The 20,635-nt window shown below is 45.6% G+C and overlaps 1 protein-coding gene across 1 annotated transcript in view; it reads right to left on the reverse strand.

The window, feature by feature from the left end:
• WNT5B (Wnt family member 5B) overlaps positions 1–17,429 on the reverse strand; it is a 97,107-nt gene extending 79,678 nt beyond the window's left edge. Inside the window, exon 1 of the mRNA XM_073320345.1 lies at positions 17,052–17,429. Coding sequence (XP_073176446.1) covers positions 17,052–17,057 — 6 coding nt within the window. The 5' untranslated portion in view covers positions 17,058–17,429. The remainder of the gene's footprint in view (positions 1–17,051) is intronic.
• Between the last annotated feature and the right edge of the window lie 3,206 nt (positions 17,430–20,635).

A 20,635-nucleotide genomic window follows, 5' to 3' on the forward strand; every position in this document is an offset into this window, starting at 1 on the left:
GTAGTGGCCCCTCCCTGTAGCTCCCAGCTGTTCCTTCTGCCTCTCCCTGCTGGGCACAGTTTGCAGGCTCAGATGTCCCACAGGGAGGGAACCTGGCCACACTATATGACCGAACAATGGGGGGAGGGGCACATGATCCCGCATGCCCCTCCATATGCCACCTCTGCACTGCAGCACTATAGCGTAGACACTTCCCACAGCAAAGGAAAGGGTTTGTCTTTCAATGTAGTAAATCCACTTTTCCAAGAAACACTAGAATTCTTCCATCTGCCTAGCCAAAGCTACACTATGGGTTAGGTTGATCTTACAATATTGCACTGGGCGCAAAATTTTTCAGAGCCCTGAGATGTAACTAGGATGATCTAATTTTTAAGTGTAGACCAGGCTTCAGCATATGACCTTGAGCAAGTCACTTAACTTTTCTATGATTTGGTTTCCCCATCTATAAAATATGAATGATAATACCTGCTAAAAGGGGTTGTGAAGATTAATTAGTTTTCACTTCACTTTCCAGATGTAAAGTGCTAAGCATTATTATTTAGAACTAAAGAACAGAAAATGCAAGAGACAGAGCTGATCAGTTTGTAAAATAATGTCTGCTAAAGACTATTAATTTATTAGCTGCCCTCCCTAACAGCAGCAAAGAGGACAGGACAGGATGGCCAAAGAGACAGGATAGCCACAGTCTGTGATAAGGGCTGAAGAAAAATGTCACAGCCTCTCCTCTCAACAACACTATGTTATAGAGAGTATAAACAGCACCCAGCTAGATAATAATGATAATACTCTGCACTTTCTGCACCACCTCACAGACATTCATTTGCATTGCCGTTATGAGGCAGGCTTTACATATGGGAAAAATTAAGTATACAGATTTGTCCAAGGTCAGAGAACTTGGAATAGAACCCAGGAGTCCTGATTCCCAGTCCCCTGCTCTAACAACTGACACCTTCTAGAGAAATCTAGTTTTATAGGTTTGTATTGTTTTAGTGAGTTCTCCAGTTTATTATTGGTATTGCAGTAGTATCCAGAGGCCCCCAGTGTACTAGGCACTGTAGAAACACAAAGGAAAGTTTCAGTTTTGTGGGTTACACATCATCAGAACCTTGGGATAAAAATAAAGCCGTATATGGGATAGTTTGATTTTTAAACATATTGTGTGTGCCAACAAGACAGCCAAACACAGAGCTTGATGCTCTTCTCACAGCAATGTCAATCATGAGTCACTCAGCTAAAAAAGAGAAGAAATAGAGATCAGAATCAGGCCTAAAAAGTGTAAATTTGTAAACATCTTTTGCTGACAATCCACTTCACTTCATCGACTGTCTTTATGGATTTCTTAGACATATACATTTCTGTGTCCGAATACAACAGCAAATCCAAGGACTCCAGGAGAGTTTGTTGTCATGATTGCAGCTCTTTCTATCTAGAATTATACTTAGTATCATACCAACTTCTGTACCCAGTGAGCCAATGTGTTTAAGCTATGAACTTTTGTTTTTCTAAGGTGACTTGTCCAAAGACAACTCTTCGTTCTTATTGGTTGTTAAGCAAGAAAAATATGGCTGTCTCAATTTTATTTTTGTAGCTAAAATTAGTTTGTTTTTTTATTTAAAAAGTAGGTTTTATGTCCCTCTTCAAAGACAAGCTGCTGATCTGAACTTAAAAATCCTGTGTGAGTCGACTGACCAGTGAATCCAACCCAAGGCTGAAAATTAAAGCTGGCTTCTCACCTTAGGTTCTACATTAACTCAACCAAACAACGCTGTGCCCCACACCGCATTTTAAGGAGAAGGTAGATATACTTAGCTTGATGAACGCCCTTCCCAAAATGCAGTGTGGGGTACAAATGGTTGAGCAGAACTAAGGTAGGAATCTAGCAGAAAGGTCTGTTACTTCTGCTGTTCAGTATGGTGGGGTTTTCTTTGTTGGTTTGGTTAGTTGGTTTTGTTTTGTTTTGTTTTAGAAAACAAGGAACTTGAACCATGAGGCAGTATTCATCTTCAGGTCAGCCAATGAACCCAGGACTTGTGAGGACACCCTGGAAAGCAGTAGTTTTAATTGATCTATATAGCAGATTTGTTCCTGTGAAGGGGCACACCCTCACTAAGACAGAGCGGGGACTAAGGAACTCCTCTGGGCCTGCTCAACACCAACCAGGCACACCTGCAAGGCTTGCTGTGCCTGGAGGGGGAGCTTAAAAGGGAAAACCTGCCACAGAAAGGGATGGTGAACAGGGAGGCGGTTGCCCTGCCTTGGACAGTTGGGACAGGCCTGCCAAGAGGGAGACACCAACAACACTGCTCCTGAAGCTGCACTACCCAGCCTCACATCAACATGCCCCATGAGGAGGGGCTGGCAGTGGACCCTGGGTAGACCAAGTTCAAAGGGCTGACCTAGGAATAGTGCCTGAATTCCAGGTGACCCTTGCTTTTTTTCAATTTCCCATGGACTCCCCTCTCCCATAAGGGAAGAAAGAGGGGAGAGGACTTGTCTTTTTTGTCTGTTTGTTCCAAGAATCCCTTGGTTGTCAGCTGGGACCTGGGGGGGAGAGAAAGTACAAGGACCTGATGTGGGGTCTTGAGGGGACCCCTGCCCCTCACAGTGCCCTATCTACAGCAGTCCTGTAAGATTTGAGGGGAGAGTGGGTGGAGAGAGGACTGCATCAGAAGTCCCCAATTAAGTTACTTAGATGTCCCTGTGTCCATAATATTTGAACACCTCACACTCTTTTAAATGTATTTATCCCATAACACACTGGTGAGGTGGGGAAGTGCTATTATCCCCATTGTACAGATGGGGAACTGAATGTCCTTAAGTGATTTGCTCACGTTTCCACAGGGAACCGAACCCAGGGTTCCCAAGTCCCAGGCTAATTCTCCGACTACTGGACCATTCTTCCTTTCTCCATATCAGCCCAAATGTAAAGATGGGGGGCGGGGCAGGAATAAAGAAGCTGCAATCCTATATTGTGACAGTTTATACTTTAAACCATGTTAAAGGCAGGGAGGAGAGGGCAATATAAGAGGGGCTTTCCAGTTTGGAGGAATCTCTGTTTTAGATTGTAGTTTTTCTCTGTATATAGGAAGGTGCAGCCCTGCCTTTATGGAAAGTGCTTCTACCTACAGTACAATGGGAATCAGAAAGCCTAAGATTTTTGGATTGACAGCCTTACCATTATTTTCAAATGACCAAGAATTTTTCTTGGTCATTTGAAAATAAAATAGACATTAGAAAAAAAAAGTCCCTTTTTGTTTAAAATTGTTCAATCTGGAAAATAACCCATTATCTATTGGAAGTGAATCTGGATGTCGGGGCACGTGGAACACTCAAGACCTGTCTCTGTTGCTGCGTGAACAAGGCCACTCTCTCTCCACTCAACAAAGGCACCAAACTAAGGGCCCCAGCCTGCCACTCTGACTCACATGAGTGACCTCACTGAAGTTTAAGGGAACCCTCCACCCCATTGAGGGGAACTCTTCAATTCAAGGCAGGACTAGGCAGGGCATGATTGAATGGAGAGGTTTTAGTGTAAATGCAGAGTAGTTTTTCTTGTCACTCCTTGTTCTCAAATAGAAGCTATGACAGGGCTTGGAAATGAGTATGGCCATTGTGCCAAAGGGCTTTAGCAACTCAATCAGACCTCAAGTGCAAGTGTAACGTCCACAGACCCCAGCTGTTGGTGAGTGGGATTGAACCGTTGAAGCTTAGTATATGAATCTCTACTGCATGAGCTAAAAGCCACCTGCCTCTTAACCAAGACTGTAGCAGACTCATCAATCTCTAGATGTCTAGGAACCACTAGAGGGGACAGAGTGCCACTGCAAGCAGGTATGGGTTATACAAGGACTGTTGAGAAAGACAGAACTTTACCAAGTCTTTCCTGTGACAATAAAAGTGGATTTTTGTGCGGGAGGGACTGTCTTCCATGGAGATAGCCTAGTCTCCCTCCTCTTCCCTTCTGACCTGGATTGCAGTGACCTTTTATACCATGAAGGCTGAACACAAACTTTTCCACCGCTTGTCAAATCTACTCCCGAGCCAGCCAGGGGTGAGAAGTGAGCATTGGTCTGGAATGATCCAATGTGCCCAGATGAACCAGGATTTGTTACTAATCACAGAACCCTGACCATGTGGGCTGCCGTCATGGCCCTAGAACAAAAGACCAGACTGTGGTGGGAAATGAATCAGGGTTTTCCATATGGGAAAATAGGGAACTTCTAGTGTACATGACAAATCTAAGAGTTAAGCAGGCCTTAGAAATTGCTAGGTAACAGTGCCCTGCCTTAAGATCACTGATCCGTAGAGCTGAGTGAATAATTTGCAATTTTTCAACAGCAATTTACAAATTTCTCAAATTTTACCATCCAAAATTACTTGACAGCGAATTCCTACAAATAATTCCTGGTATATAGATTGATTGTGAACATTTTGTTGCCAGTACATAAGTGAAATTCAGCTACTTGATTAGCTTTGATTGAACACACAGTTGACAGGTATGGTTTCTGTTCCTCAAATGGAGCAATGCAACTCTTGGAATCAGGTTTCTGATGCAAATATTTGCATTTATAACTTCAAAATACAAATTCCATCACCACTGTCTATTTGCTTATAACGTACTGTTTCTATGAATGTTCCTGCCAGTAAACTCATTTGCTAAAACATTAATGGAGATCACATACAAAATTGTACAAAAACAATCAACCTGAATTCAATTTTTTTAATTCTAGAAAGTATTAGTGGAAATGTTTGAGATATTCACCTAGCTTTACTGGTCTGTTCCAATGATGTAATGTTTGTAATAGTCTTGCCAGAGAAATACACAGGGGACATTTCTGTGAGAACTGGTCTTTCCTCCTTCAAGAACATGCGTCCTTTTGGTGTAGATGAATAGATATCACACAATTGTTTGTGAATCTGGCCTCTGAATTTTCAGTTGTCTTTACTCCAAACACAATAGGTTGGTGATAAAAAGTTGGACCTATTGCATTTTAGAAGAGGAGCGAGAACAAAGCAATGCAAAACAAAGAAAGAAATGACTTGTTTCAGAGGTTGGTCTGGATTGTGCTTTGATGCAGCTTCAGAACAGAGTGTTAGCAATTCTGGGGAGAACCCGAAAGAGTTTTTAGAAACAAATGGTACAGGGCCTGGCAGAAAAAGTTCCTGGCAGTAGTGGGACCAAAGGTGTTTTGGGGTTTTTTTGTGTATGTGTCTTCTTAGCTAGAAGATGTATGGTAGTTTTCAAGTGTCTGTTTGGACAACAGCCAAGCAAAAGATTGTCTCAGATCATAGGTTTAAAACACCCAGCTTCCACATGAGATGTCTAACTACATTGGAAGAATAGCAGAGATCTAATTTGTATATGGAGTATGCAGCAGGAAGCTGCATAGTGAATTAACAACCACAGTTTAGAAGGAAAATTTATTTTAGGTAAGAATTCTGGATATTAATTTGAAAGCGCAACGCAGAGTAAGAAAAATTAACTTTTCTCAGCCTCTCCAAACCAACCATGTGGACACAACCAAGAATTCAATTTGCAATGAATTACAAGTCATCACACACAAAACCATTGGAATAGTCAACCAGAAGAACCAGTGGGAATACACTTTCGTAGAGCTGGTCAGAAAATGGAATCTCTTTAGGGTTCCCAACTGTCTAATCACACAAACCCAAACACCCTTTTGGGGTGGCCTTGCCCTCCCCCCTTCCCCAAGGCCCTGCCTCTTCTTCGAGGCCCCACCCTGCTCACTCCACCCACCCCTCCCTCCCTCTTCCCCACCCTCATTCACTTTCTCTGGGCTGGGGCCAAGAGATTTGGAGTGTGGGAAGGGACTCTGGGCTGGGACAGGGGGGTTGGGGTGCATGCTTTGGGAGGGAGTTTGGGTGTTTGGGGGGGACTCAGGCCTGGGGCAGGGGTGGGGGGAGGGGATGTTGCGTGCAGGCCCCGGGAGGGGGCTCAGGCCTGGGGCAGGGGATGGGGTGTGTGGGAGGAGGTATGGGCTCTGGGAGGGAGTTTGGGTACAGGAGGGAGCTTAGGGCTGGGGCAGAGGGTTGGGGTGTGGGAGGGGGTGAGGAGTGTGGGCTCTGGCCGGATGGTGCTTACCTTGGGCAGCTCCCAGTTGGCGACGCAGTGGGGTTAAGGCAGGCTCCCTGCCTGCCCAGGTTCTGTGCTAGAAGCAGTCGGCACATCCCTGGGGGGCAGGGGTCTCCACGCGTTGCCAGCACCCTGAGCACTGACTCTGGAGCTCCCAGGTCCCGCAGGGAACTGCAGCCAACGTGAGCTGCCAGGGCAGCCTGCCTTAGCCCTGCTGCACTGCCAATTGGGAGCCGCTCGAGGTAAGCGGGCCAGGGGGCTCCATGCATCGCCCCCTCCGCGTGCTGCTCCTGGAAGTGGCCAGCATGTCCCTGTGGCCCCTGCGGGGGACAGGGGGCTCCACGTGCTGCCCACACCTGCAGGCACTGCTGCCGCAGCTCCCATTGGCCGTAGTTCCCAGCTAATGGGAGCTGCGGAGTCGGTGCTTGGGGCACGGGCAGCGCACGGATACTCCCTCTCCTCCCAGGGGTCAGGGGGATGTGCTGGCCACCTCCAGGAGTGCCGGGGGGTCAGGGCAGGCAGGGAGCCTGCCTTAGCCCCCCGCACCGTTGGACTTTTAGCGGCCTAAAATCTTCTGGTTTGGCATCGGTGGCCTCGGGGAGATAGAGCCTGGTTCCAGGAGACTCCTGGCAAAACTGGGAGGGCTGGAAACCCTAAATCTCTGTAAACCTCACCTAAACTCAACCACTTGTGCTAGGGTAGATGCAGGGTAACACCTTCAGATCAGTTTGATCAGGCTGAGTTAAGGCCTAGACTTGAGCTAAAGATGTTAGCCATTTCTCCTAGTGCAGATTCAGGGTAACATCTTTAGCTCAAGTCTAGGCCTTAACTCAACCTGCTAAAACTTATCTGAAGGTGTTACCCTGCATCTACACTAGGACAAGTGGTTGCGTTTAAGTGGGGTTTAGATAGTTCATGTTGTCTAAGCCTGACCTAAACTTCATCATCATTTTTCTGGTCAAGGCAAGGCCTTAGTCTAACACATTCCCTTCGGGCCAAGTTAATGTACCAGAGCTTTTATTATGGACCAGAAAGTGCAAGTGGTTAGTAAGCTCTCTGAATGCTACTCTAGTTATGAAGAACCACAGAAATGTATTTACATAATTTGGAAGCAGTAGTGCAAAAATATTCTGAAGCTCAGTAAAGACAAGCAAGTGACTCTTTTTTTCAGGACAGTGCAGTTTTCTTAGGACACAGAGTTGATACTGAAGAAATCCATCCAGTTAAAGAAAAAATGGAACCTATACAGCTAGTACCGGCACTTAATAAAGTTATCCAGTTGCAAGCTTTCCTGGCATTAATACGTGATTGCTGAAGTCACCTTATACTCCTCTAAACTGTTAAAACATCGAACCGAATTGTTAAAAGGTAGAAATGGCAAAAAGAATGTGACACAGGTGCACAGGTATAAGAACCATCTGACTCCACTTTTTTCCTGTAATGCTGGTTTGTGAGACCTCCTCGTTGGAGTGGGAACTGTGATCTCACTCGGATTACACAATGACAGGGAGAAGTCTATTGTATACACATCCTACGCCCTGACAAGAACTAGTATTTATGCTCAACTAATAGTCCTTAAGGTGCAGTGTACAGAATAATGAAATTCCATGAACACCTGTATGGTAGAATGTACTAAACCTGATAGCTGACCATAAAACTTTACTTAAGTTGTTAGAACCCAAGGTTGTGTAGAGTCTGAAGTGATAGTATCTAGTTGGGACATTCCAAATCTTTCCAAAAAAGACACAAAAATGAAAATGTCAGCACAGTAATTGAATAAAACCATGACATTGTACCAAGCCCAGCTCCTGCAAGATTAGAATGAATGGGTGGGTCAGCTAGATTGGCTAAATTTGTAAAAGAAAAATACTATGTAATTTAATGTTATTTGTTAATTGTATCCACTTTCTATGTTGAGTGTAAAACAAGATTTCAGAAAATTAGAAGTGTAGTATATAACACCCATGAAATAATTAAACTGCTTTTAAAAGCAAACTTCCAAGTAAGACAAATTTGGGTTTGTATCCTTTCACTATTCTATTATGTATGAAGAAGGTCTGAAAGCTTTTGTGACCAACTAAGAAAATCCTCTTGTTTTTTTCTTTAAAAGTCAGATCTTGTCTATCTTGAAGATGCTATGGTTATGAACTAGTGAAACTGTGACATAACACATAAGAAATTAATACTAAAAGTTGAACAATTGACAAAGAAAGAGAATTATAGTCAGACTGTTTAAAAACACTGGTTTCTGTTTGCTTTTGTTAATGCCTACATAACCCCAACAACTAAAGAACACTTGGGAAAACAATTACTTTATTAAATATTCAATCTCTCAGCCCTTCAGTTAAGATGTAACAACTTGCAATAAACATCTTAGACTAAAAAGCCTCCAACAAATCCAAGAAAGTCTTGACACTTCTAGATTTAAGGTAAAAAGCAAGCAGCTCTTTTTTATACATCAGAGAGAAACACATTTTATTTCTTTTTTAGGTCACCTTTAAACGTTGTATGCAACAGTGTCTGGACACAGATTACTGATCTGCCTACTGATCTGACAGTTTGTTCTAATTGAATATCCTTGCAGGAGGGTCATGTAGTCAAGAGTTCTGAGAGTTTTGATCTGAACTAGTCTCTCCTCATTAGAAATCACTTCAGCATTCTTGCTTGTGTGTAGTTGAATTAATCTCTCTCAATGACAAACAGTTTTTCTGATTCTCCTTTAGACCAGTAGTTTTCAATCTTTTTTCATTTGAAGACTCCTAAAAAATGTTGAATGGAGGTCCGTGGACCACAGGTTGAAAACCACTGTTCTATGGTCATGACAACCTTTCATGGACCCCTTAGACATAGTCTGCAGACCACAAGTTGAAAACCACTGCTTTAGACTCTTCAGCTAAAATTTTCAAAAGTGACTAATAATTTTGGGGAACCAATTTTGGATAACTTACAGGGACCTGATTTTCAGAAAGTGTTGACCCCTCACCTCTGAAAATCAGGCCCTTTTAAAGTGCCTTAAGTCAGACAACTCAAAATTAGAACCACCCAAAAATCAACAGTCCCTTTTGGAAACGTCAACCTTAATTACCTCTACTCCAAATACAACAGCACTAACCACAAGGCCATTGGGTTAGCTCAAGGAGTTCTAGTCTACCGTGCCAGGAATCAAACCGTTTCTTTCATGTGGTAGACTAAATCAATCAAGAGTCTCTTGCATGGGTGTGCAAGGCACTAATGATTTCATCTTTCAGTCTTTCTTTAGATATGTAAGGGCTGCAGGGTTGGACTGTCAGGGCTAGTCTCTGGAATAGGATTTTAAAACAAATTAATTCAACACAGCAGAGAATTATGTCCTTCCCTTCCCCACTTCACTCCTCTCTTCTCCGCTCTTCAAAGGCTGAGGTGTATATAAATGTTTTCCCAAGTAAATTAAAAACTACAGCAAACTGAAAGGAAGCAAACTCTAAACAAAATAGAAATAGAAAAGGCATAAAGTGGAAAATATCTGCCAACCCCATCTCTGAGATTCTGACAGAGGTTTAAAGAGAGACACTGTCCCTTTAAGGATTGCCTCAGCATGCCTGATCTCTGGGAACGATCAGAGTTGCAGCATAAACTGTGTGGATTGTAACTGGCAGACAAGAGGTTTCCTGAAGCCCACTATATTGTATATATTCAGAGAAGGAGTGAGCAATGGGAGGGGGGTGGGGTAGGAATAGGGACCCTCCACTCCTTAGAACTGTTAGGCTTCTCATTGAACCTCCAGGTTTAAAAATAAAACCTAGGAACAGGGAGAATTGGCTTCCCAAAATCCTAGAGAGAATGAGTGTCTAACTTATATCTGTTTGATAGAGGGACTGAGCTGCAAACCATGAGCCCAAAGCAGCCAGGAAATACTGCAGCAAGAGCCAGACCCACAGCTCAACCACAAGAGAACAGGTCAGTCTGGGATGCATGAGACTGGCTGAGGAGTTATATTTAGAGAGGTAAACATACACAGTAGAAGAGATGGGATTCACACAGACCTAGCCATCTGCTTTTGCTGGGTACCAAGAGGAGCACCCACAGCAAAACCACTGAAGGGTAAGAACCTGCAGCCTAGAGAATCACCGAATATGAAGTTATGGCACAGACTGACAATCTGAGCACTTCTTCCCCATTATTCTAGGCATTCCCAGCCCCTCCACGTGGTTTTCATATTAAATGGAAAGGCTTTTCAGGGGTGTGTCAGTGTGAAATTGCAGTCTGAACATAGCTGCAATGCTGAGAGCAAAGTGCCTATAGAAAACCATCCGAGGAGATGTAGGAGGTGATGCTGACAATTCAGTAGGCAGTGCTTTCCCCTCTACCGCTTAATTCAAACCTGATACCACAACCTGGGGTTAAGGCCCTGCATTGCTGTGGGTGCCATCTTTCAGATGAGATGTAAAACTAGAGGCTTGGCTATTTGTGATACTTTTTGTAAGGGTTTAAATTCTTCTTATTCCAGCCAAATTCCAACTAAATAACTAGATTCTCCTCATCTAAATTCCCCTATAGCTTCAACCAGATATGGTATTTTTCAATTCCTGTCCTTAAATAGTCAACGTTGTTTAAATGTGGTTTAGACTGTTAAAAAGCTACCATGTTTTACTGTAGAGGTGGCTGCACTTCCAAGGATAAATTAAGTGAGCCCTATGTATATATAGCTTGTAGCATGTATTAGTTTCATCTTGGAAAGCACTTTGGGATGAAAGGTATTTTATAAATATAAGATTTATATAGCTACTCTGTGAAATGTGAAACTGCTGTGCTAAATAATGACAATCTGCTTCCGGCTGCCCCATCACTCCACCTCATTATACACAGAAAAGTTCACATAAGTTTTCTAGATTGGGATGTCAGAAGGGGCCATCAGATCATCTAGTCTAATTTCCTGTAAAATACAGGCCATAGAATTTCATCCAGTTACTCCTGTAGAGACCAATAACTTGTGTTTGGCTAAAGCATATCTTCAGAAAGGCATCCAGTCTTGATCTGAAGATTTTAAGAAATGGAGAATCCACCATTTCCCCCTTGGTAGTTTGTTCCAATGGTTAATCATCCTCACCATTAAAAATTTGTGTCTTAAATCTAATCTGCATGTCTGTGTTTAATTTCCAGCCATAGTTTCTTGGGATGCCTTTCTCTGATAAATTAAATAGCAATATAGTACCTGCGATTTTCCCCCCACGAAGGTACATATACATCATAGTCAAGTCATTCCTTAATCTTCTGTTTGATAAGCTAAACAGACTGAACTCCTTAAGTCTCTCACTGTAAAGTACTTTCTCCAGCCCACAAACCATTTTTGTGTCTCTTCTCTGCACCTTCTCCAATTTTTCAGCAAAGTCTGAATCCCTTTTATCAACAAGTTTATGTGCCTTCTCAATAAAAATATGAGCTGCAGTTAGTACAAATTGTTCTGCCTTGAAAGTTTTGGCTATTTGAATCCTGATTTTAAAAGGATTACTGAAGTGCTTGTTGTGTGTTCCCAAGTTATTCTGAAATGGTTTAAGTGACACTGTTACTCAACTTACGCTTAAGTTTTGCTTTAAAAAAATAGAAAAAATCCTAATTAATAGAAATATGTTTATATTGATTTCAATAAACAGGCTATTTCTGATGATTTGCTCTCCTGCATTTCTGCAAATCCAACAGCATCACAGTAGTGCAGAAGAACTGTACAGAATGTGAAACTTACCAGCCTTCTTACACAGAGTGAAATGGAAAGAGCATTAAAGGTGAAGAGTAACAGAATTGCTAACTCTTGTGAATTTTTGGACGTCTCACAATATTTGGCATTTTACTAAGAGCCTCAGCTCCTGTAGACAAGTAATTACATGAGAATCTCAGCTTTCATGTAAAAGGTAAGTTTTTAGACCTTGCAGTTTCAGGAAAAAAACCTTGAAAATATTCTTTGCACACTCCAAAATCTCAAAAAACAAAAACAAAACAAAAACCCGGAAGGGAAATAAAAAGAACCCCAATTTAAAAGAAGCACATGATTTTTAAGGCAATCACACATTTTGGGGGCTTGATTTAAGATTTTTCAAATATTTGAAGTTGGCAGTAATGAAGTGAACTAGACTGTAAAATCCTTTCAACGTCAATACTGAGGCGGCGATTAATAACGTGAAGACACTGTAGTTTTAAGTACCGCATATGATATTTATCTTAGAAAGAAGGTGAATTCAGGGCATGTTTAAAGAGAAGAGGGTGCTAATATTACAGCTACAAAGTGAGCTAGGAGGAAACTACTTTCCAACAGGAAGGAATCCCTCGCTGACACTCCTGGGCATAAAAACACACATGTGAGATGGAGCCTGGGAGCACAGGAAATCCACAGATGGAGAGAGGCCAGCTTGCCTATCCAATTCTGCCTCACACTCTGAATTGGCAGTTGGACCTCACAATGGTTTTCCTTCTGTATTCTTGTCTAATTTCTTTAAAAGAAGAAAAATAAATTGTAACATACACTAGTTTCTGCCACACTTGGTAATTTATTCCATATATTGGCAATGCTTGGTATATAAAGAAATGCCACCTTACTTCATATAAGATGATGACTAGTACAGTAGTGTAAAAAAGAACCTCTCTCTTTTCCTCCCATCCCCTTCTACTTTATTAACCCCTCCAGAACTTTGTAAACTTAGTCAGGCCTGTGTCTTTATTTTCTTTTTTCTAAAGGACATGCACTTTGTTTCTCTCCCCTTTTAAAACAAAACTTATGTATGTGATAGAGGATGGACATGTGCCAGCAAGCAAAAAGTGCTATGACAATATGACAGCCATTTCAGATGACCAGTGCATGGCCAGTGTGCATAAATAAGTGCATGCATGAGGAAGAGAGTGTAAGAGCAAGAGTGTCTGTGCACATGGGTGAGAAAGTCTATAAATGTAAACTGCCTAGGGAGGTGGTGGAATCTCCTTCCTTAGAAGTTTTTAAGGTCAGGCTTGACAAAGCCCTGGCTGGGATGATTTAATTGGGGATGGGTCCTGCTTTTGAGCAGGGGGTTGGACTAGATGACCTCCTGAGGTCCCTTCCAACCCTGATATTCTATGATTCTATGAAGAACAGGGTACTGCCAGTGTCCATGCACCCATGCATACTGGGTAGAGTAAGGGGATGCCTATACAGACGTGCAAAGGGAAAGAGAGCTTGTGTGTCCCTGCACATGTGCATGCCTGAGATTATTTATTCACCAAGGCTCATATGAGACTGGAGGGGGGAGAGAGATCAATGTGTGTAAAAGAGTATGTCCCAGCACAAAAGAGAGTGTATATGTGTGCACAAGTGCATATGTTAGAAAACATATGTACCCATGTATACATTGGATGGGGGGAGATAGATTATACCGGTAAGCATAAGTGTGTTGGCACATGCAAGAAACATGTTGACGGGCATATATAAGAGTTCTTTGAGTGAGCAAGAGAGGAAGAATTGGAGCAGGTGGGAGCATGAACACTGGTATGTGCAGTGTTGTTCTGTGTGACACAGAAAGAATTGGTTCACATGAGAATGTGTGTGTTGGTGCAGGTGTGAGCATCCACACTTGCAAGCCTAGGAGAGAAGAGGAGTGTGTGGGCACATGCCTGTGTATGCCAGTGCTAGTGTGCATGTGAGACAGGAGTGAGGTGTACATGTGTAAAAGTATGTGCATGTGCACACCCACAAATTCTATGCAGAGGTGGGGGAACAAGTGTGTTGTGTACACATTCAATCAAGTTTGGAGTAAGAGATTTTGTGCAAATAAACATGTGACATTGCACAAGAGAATTAGTGTTCTTGTACAATGTCAGGATAAGACTAAACACGGGTGTTGGTACTCAGGCATATGAAAGCTATTACACATATTTATGCACAAGAGATTGAGAGTTCTAGTGGGCATAGTTTTGGGAGCATGTGTGTTGGCATACATGAAAGAGATGGGACTATGTTGGTGCACGCAAGCACATAAGCTGTCAGTACAATGGTGCTTGTAGAAAGCGTGTGTTGGTGCACTTGTGAAGCTGGTGCAGGAGAGAAAGGGAACACTGATGCATGATGATGTCATGTTGATGTGTGTGCAAGAACAGACATATGTATGTTTGTATTCTATTGTATACACAAAAAGGGTGTGTGCATGGATGTACATCATTCTGGGATGTATTAGCAGGAGTGTTATAAGGAAGACACGAGAAGTAACTAGGGGCCACCAAATGAAATGAATGGGTAGCAGGTTTAAAACAAATAAGAGGAAGTTCTTCTTCACTCAACCTGCGGAACTCCTTGCCTGAGGAGGTTGTGAAGGCTAGGACTATAACAGGGTTTAAAAGAGAACTGGATAAATTCATGGAGGTTAAGTCCATTAATGGCTATTAGTCAGGATGGGTAAGGAATGGTGGCCCTAGCCTCTGTTTGTCAAAGGGTGGAGATGGATGGCAGGAGCGAGATAACTTGATCATTACCTGTTAGGTTCACTCCCTCTGAGGCACCTGGCATTAGCCACTGTTGGTAGACAGGATACTGGGCTGGATGGACCTTTGGTTTGACCCAGTATGGCCATTCTTATGTTCTTATGTAATTCTTCTGCTCTACTCTGTGCTGATTAGGCCTCAACTGGAGTATTGGGTCCAGTTCTGGGACACACATTTCAGGAAAGATGTGGACAAATTGGAGAAAGTCCAGAGAAGAGCAACAAAAATGATTAAAGGTCTAGAAAAGATGACCTATGAGGAAAGACTGAAAAAATTGGGCTTGTTCAGTCTGGAAAAGAGAAGACTGAGAGGGGACATGATAACAGTTTTCAAGTACATAAAAGGTTTTTACAAGGAGGAGGGAGAAAAATTGTTCTTCTTAACCTCTGAGGATAGGACAAGAAGCAATGGGCTTAAATTGCAGCAAGGGAGGTTTAGGTTGGAGGTTAGAAAAAACTTCCTAATTATCAGGGTGGTTAAGCACTGGAATAAATTGCCTAGGGAGGTTGTGGAATCTCCATCATTGGAGATTTTTAAGACCAAGTTAGACAAACATCTGTCAGGGCTGGTCTAAATAATACTTAGTCCTGCCATGAGTGCAGGGGACCGAACTAGATGACCTCTTGAGGTCCCTTCCAGTCCTATGATTCTATGCGGAGAGTGAGGGGGGTGCACAGGTGTCAATTTCCTCTCATTCAGGAGTTTGTGTGTGTTCCCATGCAGACTCATAAACTTTAAGGTCAGAAGGGACCATTGTGACCATCTAGTCAGACATCCTGCACATTGAAGGCAACAGAACCTCACCCACCCACTCCTGCAATAGGCGCATAACCTCTGGTTGAGTTACTGAAGTTCTCAGATCCTGATTTAAAGACATTAAGTTACAGAGAATCCACCATTTACTCTAGTTCAAACCACCAAGTGATCTGTGTCCCAAGCTGCAGAGGAAGACAAAAAAAAAAAAAAACCCAACAACAACCCAACCCCAAACAAAAAGCCCCCCAAAAGCACAACCTCAGGGTTTATATGCTTGCATCCATAAACCATGACATAGGCTTAGTCTGCCCAACAGACATTGACAGGAGGATGGGCTTGCTCAGCAGGATAAGCAATGGCATATACAGCCTTTCCACCTCTAGGTCACCAATTCAAATCCACCTCCTTTGTCATAACTGAAAGCTATAACCTAGTAAAATCAGTCAGCAGCCTTAGTCCAGGTGCCGGTAGACAAATATACTGAGCATAAAAACCACTATATCTGATGCGTCTGTCCCAGCAGAGAGCCAATGATTGAATTAGTCACAGAATCGGAATTCTCTCACCAGGACAGGGGCACACTGACAGACAAGGTGGGAGAAAGGCAGTAGTGCTAGAGCCCGGCTGTGGAGAAAGGACCTTAGTCTCCAGGACTCTCAGTTTGGTACCTTTCCCCCAAGATTTAAATGTACAGCAACACCACCCACTGGAGGTTCAGGCCTCCCAGAATGCCAGACACCTTCCTGCTCCTGGTGTCCAGTTTTCGAAGATGCCCCGAGCAATCGCAAGTCGAGAGTCCCAGTCGGGGAGGGCTCAGACCAGAGGAGGCCCTTTCCAGGGCCGCGGCCGGCTCCCGTTACCCCGCAGCTCCCAACACAGCGTTCAGACGCCAGTTCGGAGAGCACAAAGTGACAGAAAGTTTCGCGCCCACCCAGGGCGTCTGGGCCACGGCAAACTAGGCTGGGGACGCGGGGCCAGGTCTGAGCAGCGCGCTCCTCAGCGAGAGACCCCGACCCACAAATCCAACTCCCCAGCAGCACACCCGAGGGGCAGCTCCTCCCGCCAGCAGCGCGGGGCCCGGGAAGCCCTGCCCCTCACCTGCCTGCTGCAGGGGTTGGCGGCGAGCTGGAGAGGACACAACAAAGCTAAGGGAGCAGGCAGGGCCGGGGGGAGGTTTCCTGCCCCCACACCAGCAGCAGCTCCAGCTTTGTTCCAGGAGGGGAACGGCGCAAGGCTCCACCATTGCCGCCTCAGGGAGAGGGGCCGCTTCCCCCCCGCCAGCCCCATCCAACCTGCTTTTGGCCCAGAAACAGCTGCCTGCCCCTTTCCCTCTGCTGATCCCGCTCCTGCCCGGTGCCCCCAGCCCGACAGACGGCCGGACGGAGTTCCCGCTCCCACCCCCTCAGCGGCACCCGGCCCTGGGACTGCTCCTCGGATTTACAGCCCGCCCCAGTGCCTGGGGCTCGGCACCAAGAGGCTGGGCCGGAGAAGGGGAAGGGGCCGGCCAGAGCCCCCGGACGCGGGCTGACGGCCAGCCAGCCAGCCTGCCCCTCCCCGGGGCGAAGGGGGATTAAGGCACCAGGAAAGCGTCAGGAGGTGGGGGTGGCTGAGCCCAGAGCCCCCGGGTCTGCCCATGTCTGTGACACCCTCCGGCCAGCATAACAGGAGCACTGGCAAGCCCCATCCCAACCCTCGCTCGCCCCTGCTCAGCCCAGCCGCCTCCTACCGGCATCTGGTGGCTCCCTGTCAGGCTGCAGCTCCCAACCCTGGCTCCGCAGGCAGCAGGTGAGTCCTGTTCCCGGGCACAGGGAGCCCGGCTGGGGGCGGCCGCTGCAATGTCAGGGGACCAGGAGGAGACGCACCTGCCCCCGGGGCCCACCGGCTCTCGCTGCCCTTTAGTCTTTAAATCCGAGGCTCAGCCGAGCCCCCCTGTCCCAGCAGACTTTGGCGCCCCCAGTGCCCGGCTCCTCGCTCAGCTGCGCCGCTGGAGGGGGGCTGCTCCCCGGGACCCGCTCTCTCGCTCTGCCCTGGCCGCGCTGGGGCTGCCCCAGGCTCTTCTCCCTGCAGCGGCTGGGACCGAACTTAACTTTCAGCCGGTTTGTGGCAGCTGCGATGCCGAGTGCAGGGGCCGGAGCTCAGCAAGCAGATCCCGGGGGCTCCGGCGGCCTCCGCCCCGCCTCCCCCACGCCCTGCGCCAGCCCCCGAGCCCGCCCCGCCTCGCGCGGTGCGCAGCTACACAGAGCCTGGGATCCCCGGGGACTCCCGCCTCCCAGAGCCTGGGATCTCCTCGCCCCAGGGGATACCTTCTCTACAGCCCAGGATTCCACTACATCGCCAGCCTGGGATTCCCCCGCCCCCAGGGGCTACATCCTCTACAGACCGAGATCTCCTGGACACATTCAGTCCCCAATCCTGGACCCCCCTGCCCCCGAGGGACACACCCAGAGCCCCCCACTTGCCTGGGCCTCCATTCCCTTACAGAGACACCTCCCCATTGGGGTTTAAACTTCCTGTAAGAAGCCAAGCATGTCTACATCCCTCCCAATGTACATCCCCTCTCCAGAGCCCAGGGCATGACATATTTCTCCCTACACCCTCTAGTGAAACAGACACCTTCCCTCATTCCCTCTGGGGCACCTGGCATTGGCCACTTTTGGAAGACAGGTTTCAGAGTGGTTTCAGGTTTCATGTTAGTCTGTATCAGCAAAAACAACAGTCCTTGTGGCACCTTAGAGACTAACAAATTTATTTGGGCATAAGCTTTCGTGGGCTAAAACCCACTTCATCAATAAGATGCCACAAGGACTCCTCGTTGTTTTTGTTGGAAGACAGGCTACTGGGTTAGATGGACTTTTGGTCTGACCCAGTATGGCTATTCTTATGTTCCAAGATGCAAAGAAGTCTGGTTAGGGAATGCAGATCCATAGGCCAGTGACATTTTGGATTATGTACTATATATCCTGGACTAAATCTTGGGTAGTTTGGAGAGGAGGTTCTGGGGGGGCCATGGCTGTCCTGGGGCAGGGGTACCAGTGTGCAGCTGAGACCACCGCTGGTGCTCCAGGGGAGGGTGGTGGTGGCCTTAATAGGATACACATTCAGAGTGCATTAGGATTCACACTCAAAGGTATGAATATCAGACTTCACATTCACAGTGCAATAGGTTCTACATATTAGTTTCCATATTCGGGACCAGAGTCTGTTTTCATTTATACTAGTATAAATTTGGAGGAGCTTCAAATTTAGCAGATTTACACTGGTGTAACTGAGATCAACATCTGGCCCTCAGGGTTACATACCAGCACACTAGTAGCAAAATTTACATTCCCAGCCTCTGTGTTCAGTGACACTTACACACAAGTGCAATAATACCAGGATTTGCAGTCTGGCATATTGGGATCCTCTCATCAGAGCTCCAATATTAGGATTCCAACTTGCTAATACAGCAGGGGTAGCATACAAGTGCAAAGGTACAAGAATTGGGCTAGATTCTGATGTCAGGTACACCAGTTGAAATCCAGAATAACTCTGCAATGGAGTTACCCCAGGCATAAATCTGGCCCATTGGAATCACTCTATTTACACCATTTTTACCTAACTCAGAGTCTGGTTTAGCGAGTGTAATTTGAGGCACACACCCGCCCATTAGTCTCTGGTTTCAAACAGCTTTGAGCTTCTGTTCATGTTCAGAGAGGAAATATTTATCTGGGCACTTTTAGAGAAATAGGTAAACATCTGAATGCAGGATATATAGTAAAAAATAATTGAAGGTTTTGGCTGTCTTAATTTATGACCAAATAATCAAACGTTTCCCATCACCGCACTCAGTTATACCTTCTTTCAATGTGAATTAGAGAGAGCAGAGGTGTGGCTGGGAATAAATAGTAACTCACTATTTTTGGTAGGAAATAAGGAACCATTGTCCTCAGGACTTTATAACCAGAAACATAATAGCTGTTATGGCAAATGCCAACTAATTAGAGGGAAACACCGCCTCCAAATTGCACTGTCTGCTGTGAGTGGTGGGTGCCAGTTTTTCTCACCTGGAGCTAAATGTGTTTTATGAGATGGGATGTTGTTCCCTGTGTGTTTGTAGAACTTTAACTGTTGAGCATCCAGTCTCCAGAGAGCAAAGCACAGAGCATTTTGTTCACTAATACACACTGGGACTGGCTCCAAAGGATCCTCTTTCTGAGAAGGGTGCTTCGCAGCGCTGAGGTATCAATTTGTACTGGACCATTTTGTGTGCTACCTAACTACTGTGCTGCTTGTCTACCATGGTCTGGGGAGGTCCAGGTGCAGCTGGTTGCTAGGAGCTATTGGGCCAAAGCTCCACTACTGATGCTATAAGTGTGTAGTGTGGCTGATGTACTGCATAGGGACTCCTGGTGGGGGTGGTGCTTCTGTAAACCCCTGGAGGCTGCAGTACACCTGGCTACCACTAGGGGAGTACTTGAGGGCAAAGGGAGAAGGCACAGAGCTGGGAATACATATAGAGGCTGCAGTAAGGCTACCTACAGAGGCAAAATATAGGGCTGGGTACACGTGTTTCTTGTAGTTGCCAGCCATTGTAGTCCATACAGCACATGGGCTATCCAGCAGAAGAAGGAGAAGGGAATGCAGGTTTGTATGAAGTTAATTGAGAGCATATCACTCCCTACTGCCACAGCCCTTCCTCACTGCCTCTGCTCCTGCTTCTTCAGATCTAATAAGAAGTAGGGGAGGTTTCTAATCCTGGTGGTAGTGGTGGGTGTCAGGTACAAGAGGAAAGAGTTCTGAGCCTGGACAGTTTTGTGTGTTTGTTTGTGCACAGAGAGGGGTGTGATGTTCTGGGCCTGGGGGGTACTGGGTGGGAGAGAGATTGGCACTGAGGGAGTGGTTCTGAGCTGTGAAGAGGTTGATGCAATGAGGCAGGCTTCTCAGCCTGGAAGGAAGAGGGGTGTATGAGTGGGCAGGTTCTGAGTTGGTGGAGGTTGGAGAGAGCTGGGGAGGTTTGGGGAGGTTTTGAACTGGGAAGGGAGCAGTCAGGACTGGTAAGACTGAGTGCAGGGAAAGAGAGTGGTTATGAATGAAGATGTGGATGAATTGGTGAGGCATGTGTGTGGGTGGTGGACACAGTAGGGAAGATGATAGGGGGTGATAGAGGGATACATGTGTTTTTTTCCCACCCAACCCCTTAGTGTAAAGTGTCCCAGTTTTTCATTCTGAAAGGGGAAGGGGAAGAGGGTATCTCTTTGTCTTTCCACTGCCCACAAACCTCCCTTATCCCCCACTAAAATGCTTTGCTGTGATACTCTGACCATAACATCC

Source organism: Lepidochelys kempii, chromosome 1 (genome assembly GCF_965140265.1).
Source record: "Lepidochelys kempii isolate rLepKem1 chromosome 1, rLepKem1.hap2, whole genome shotgun sequence".
In the NCBI taxonomy this organism is placed as follows: Eukaryota; Metazoa; Chordata; order Testudines; family Cheloniidae; genus Lepidochelys; species Lepidochelys kempii.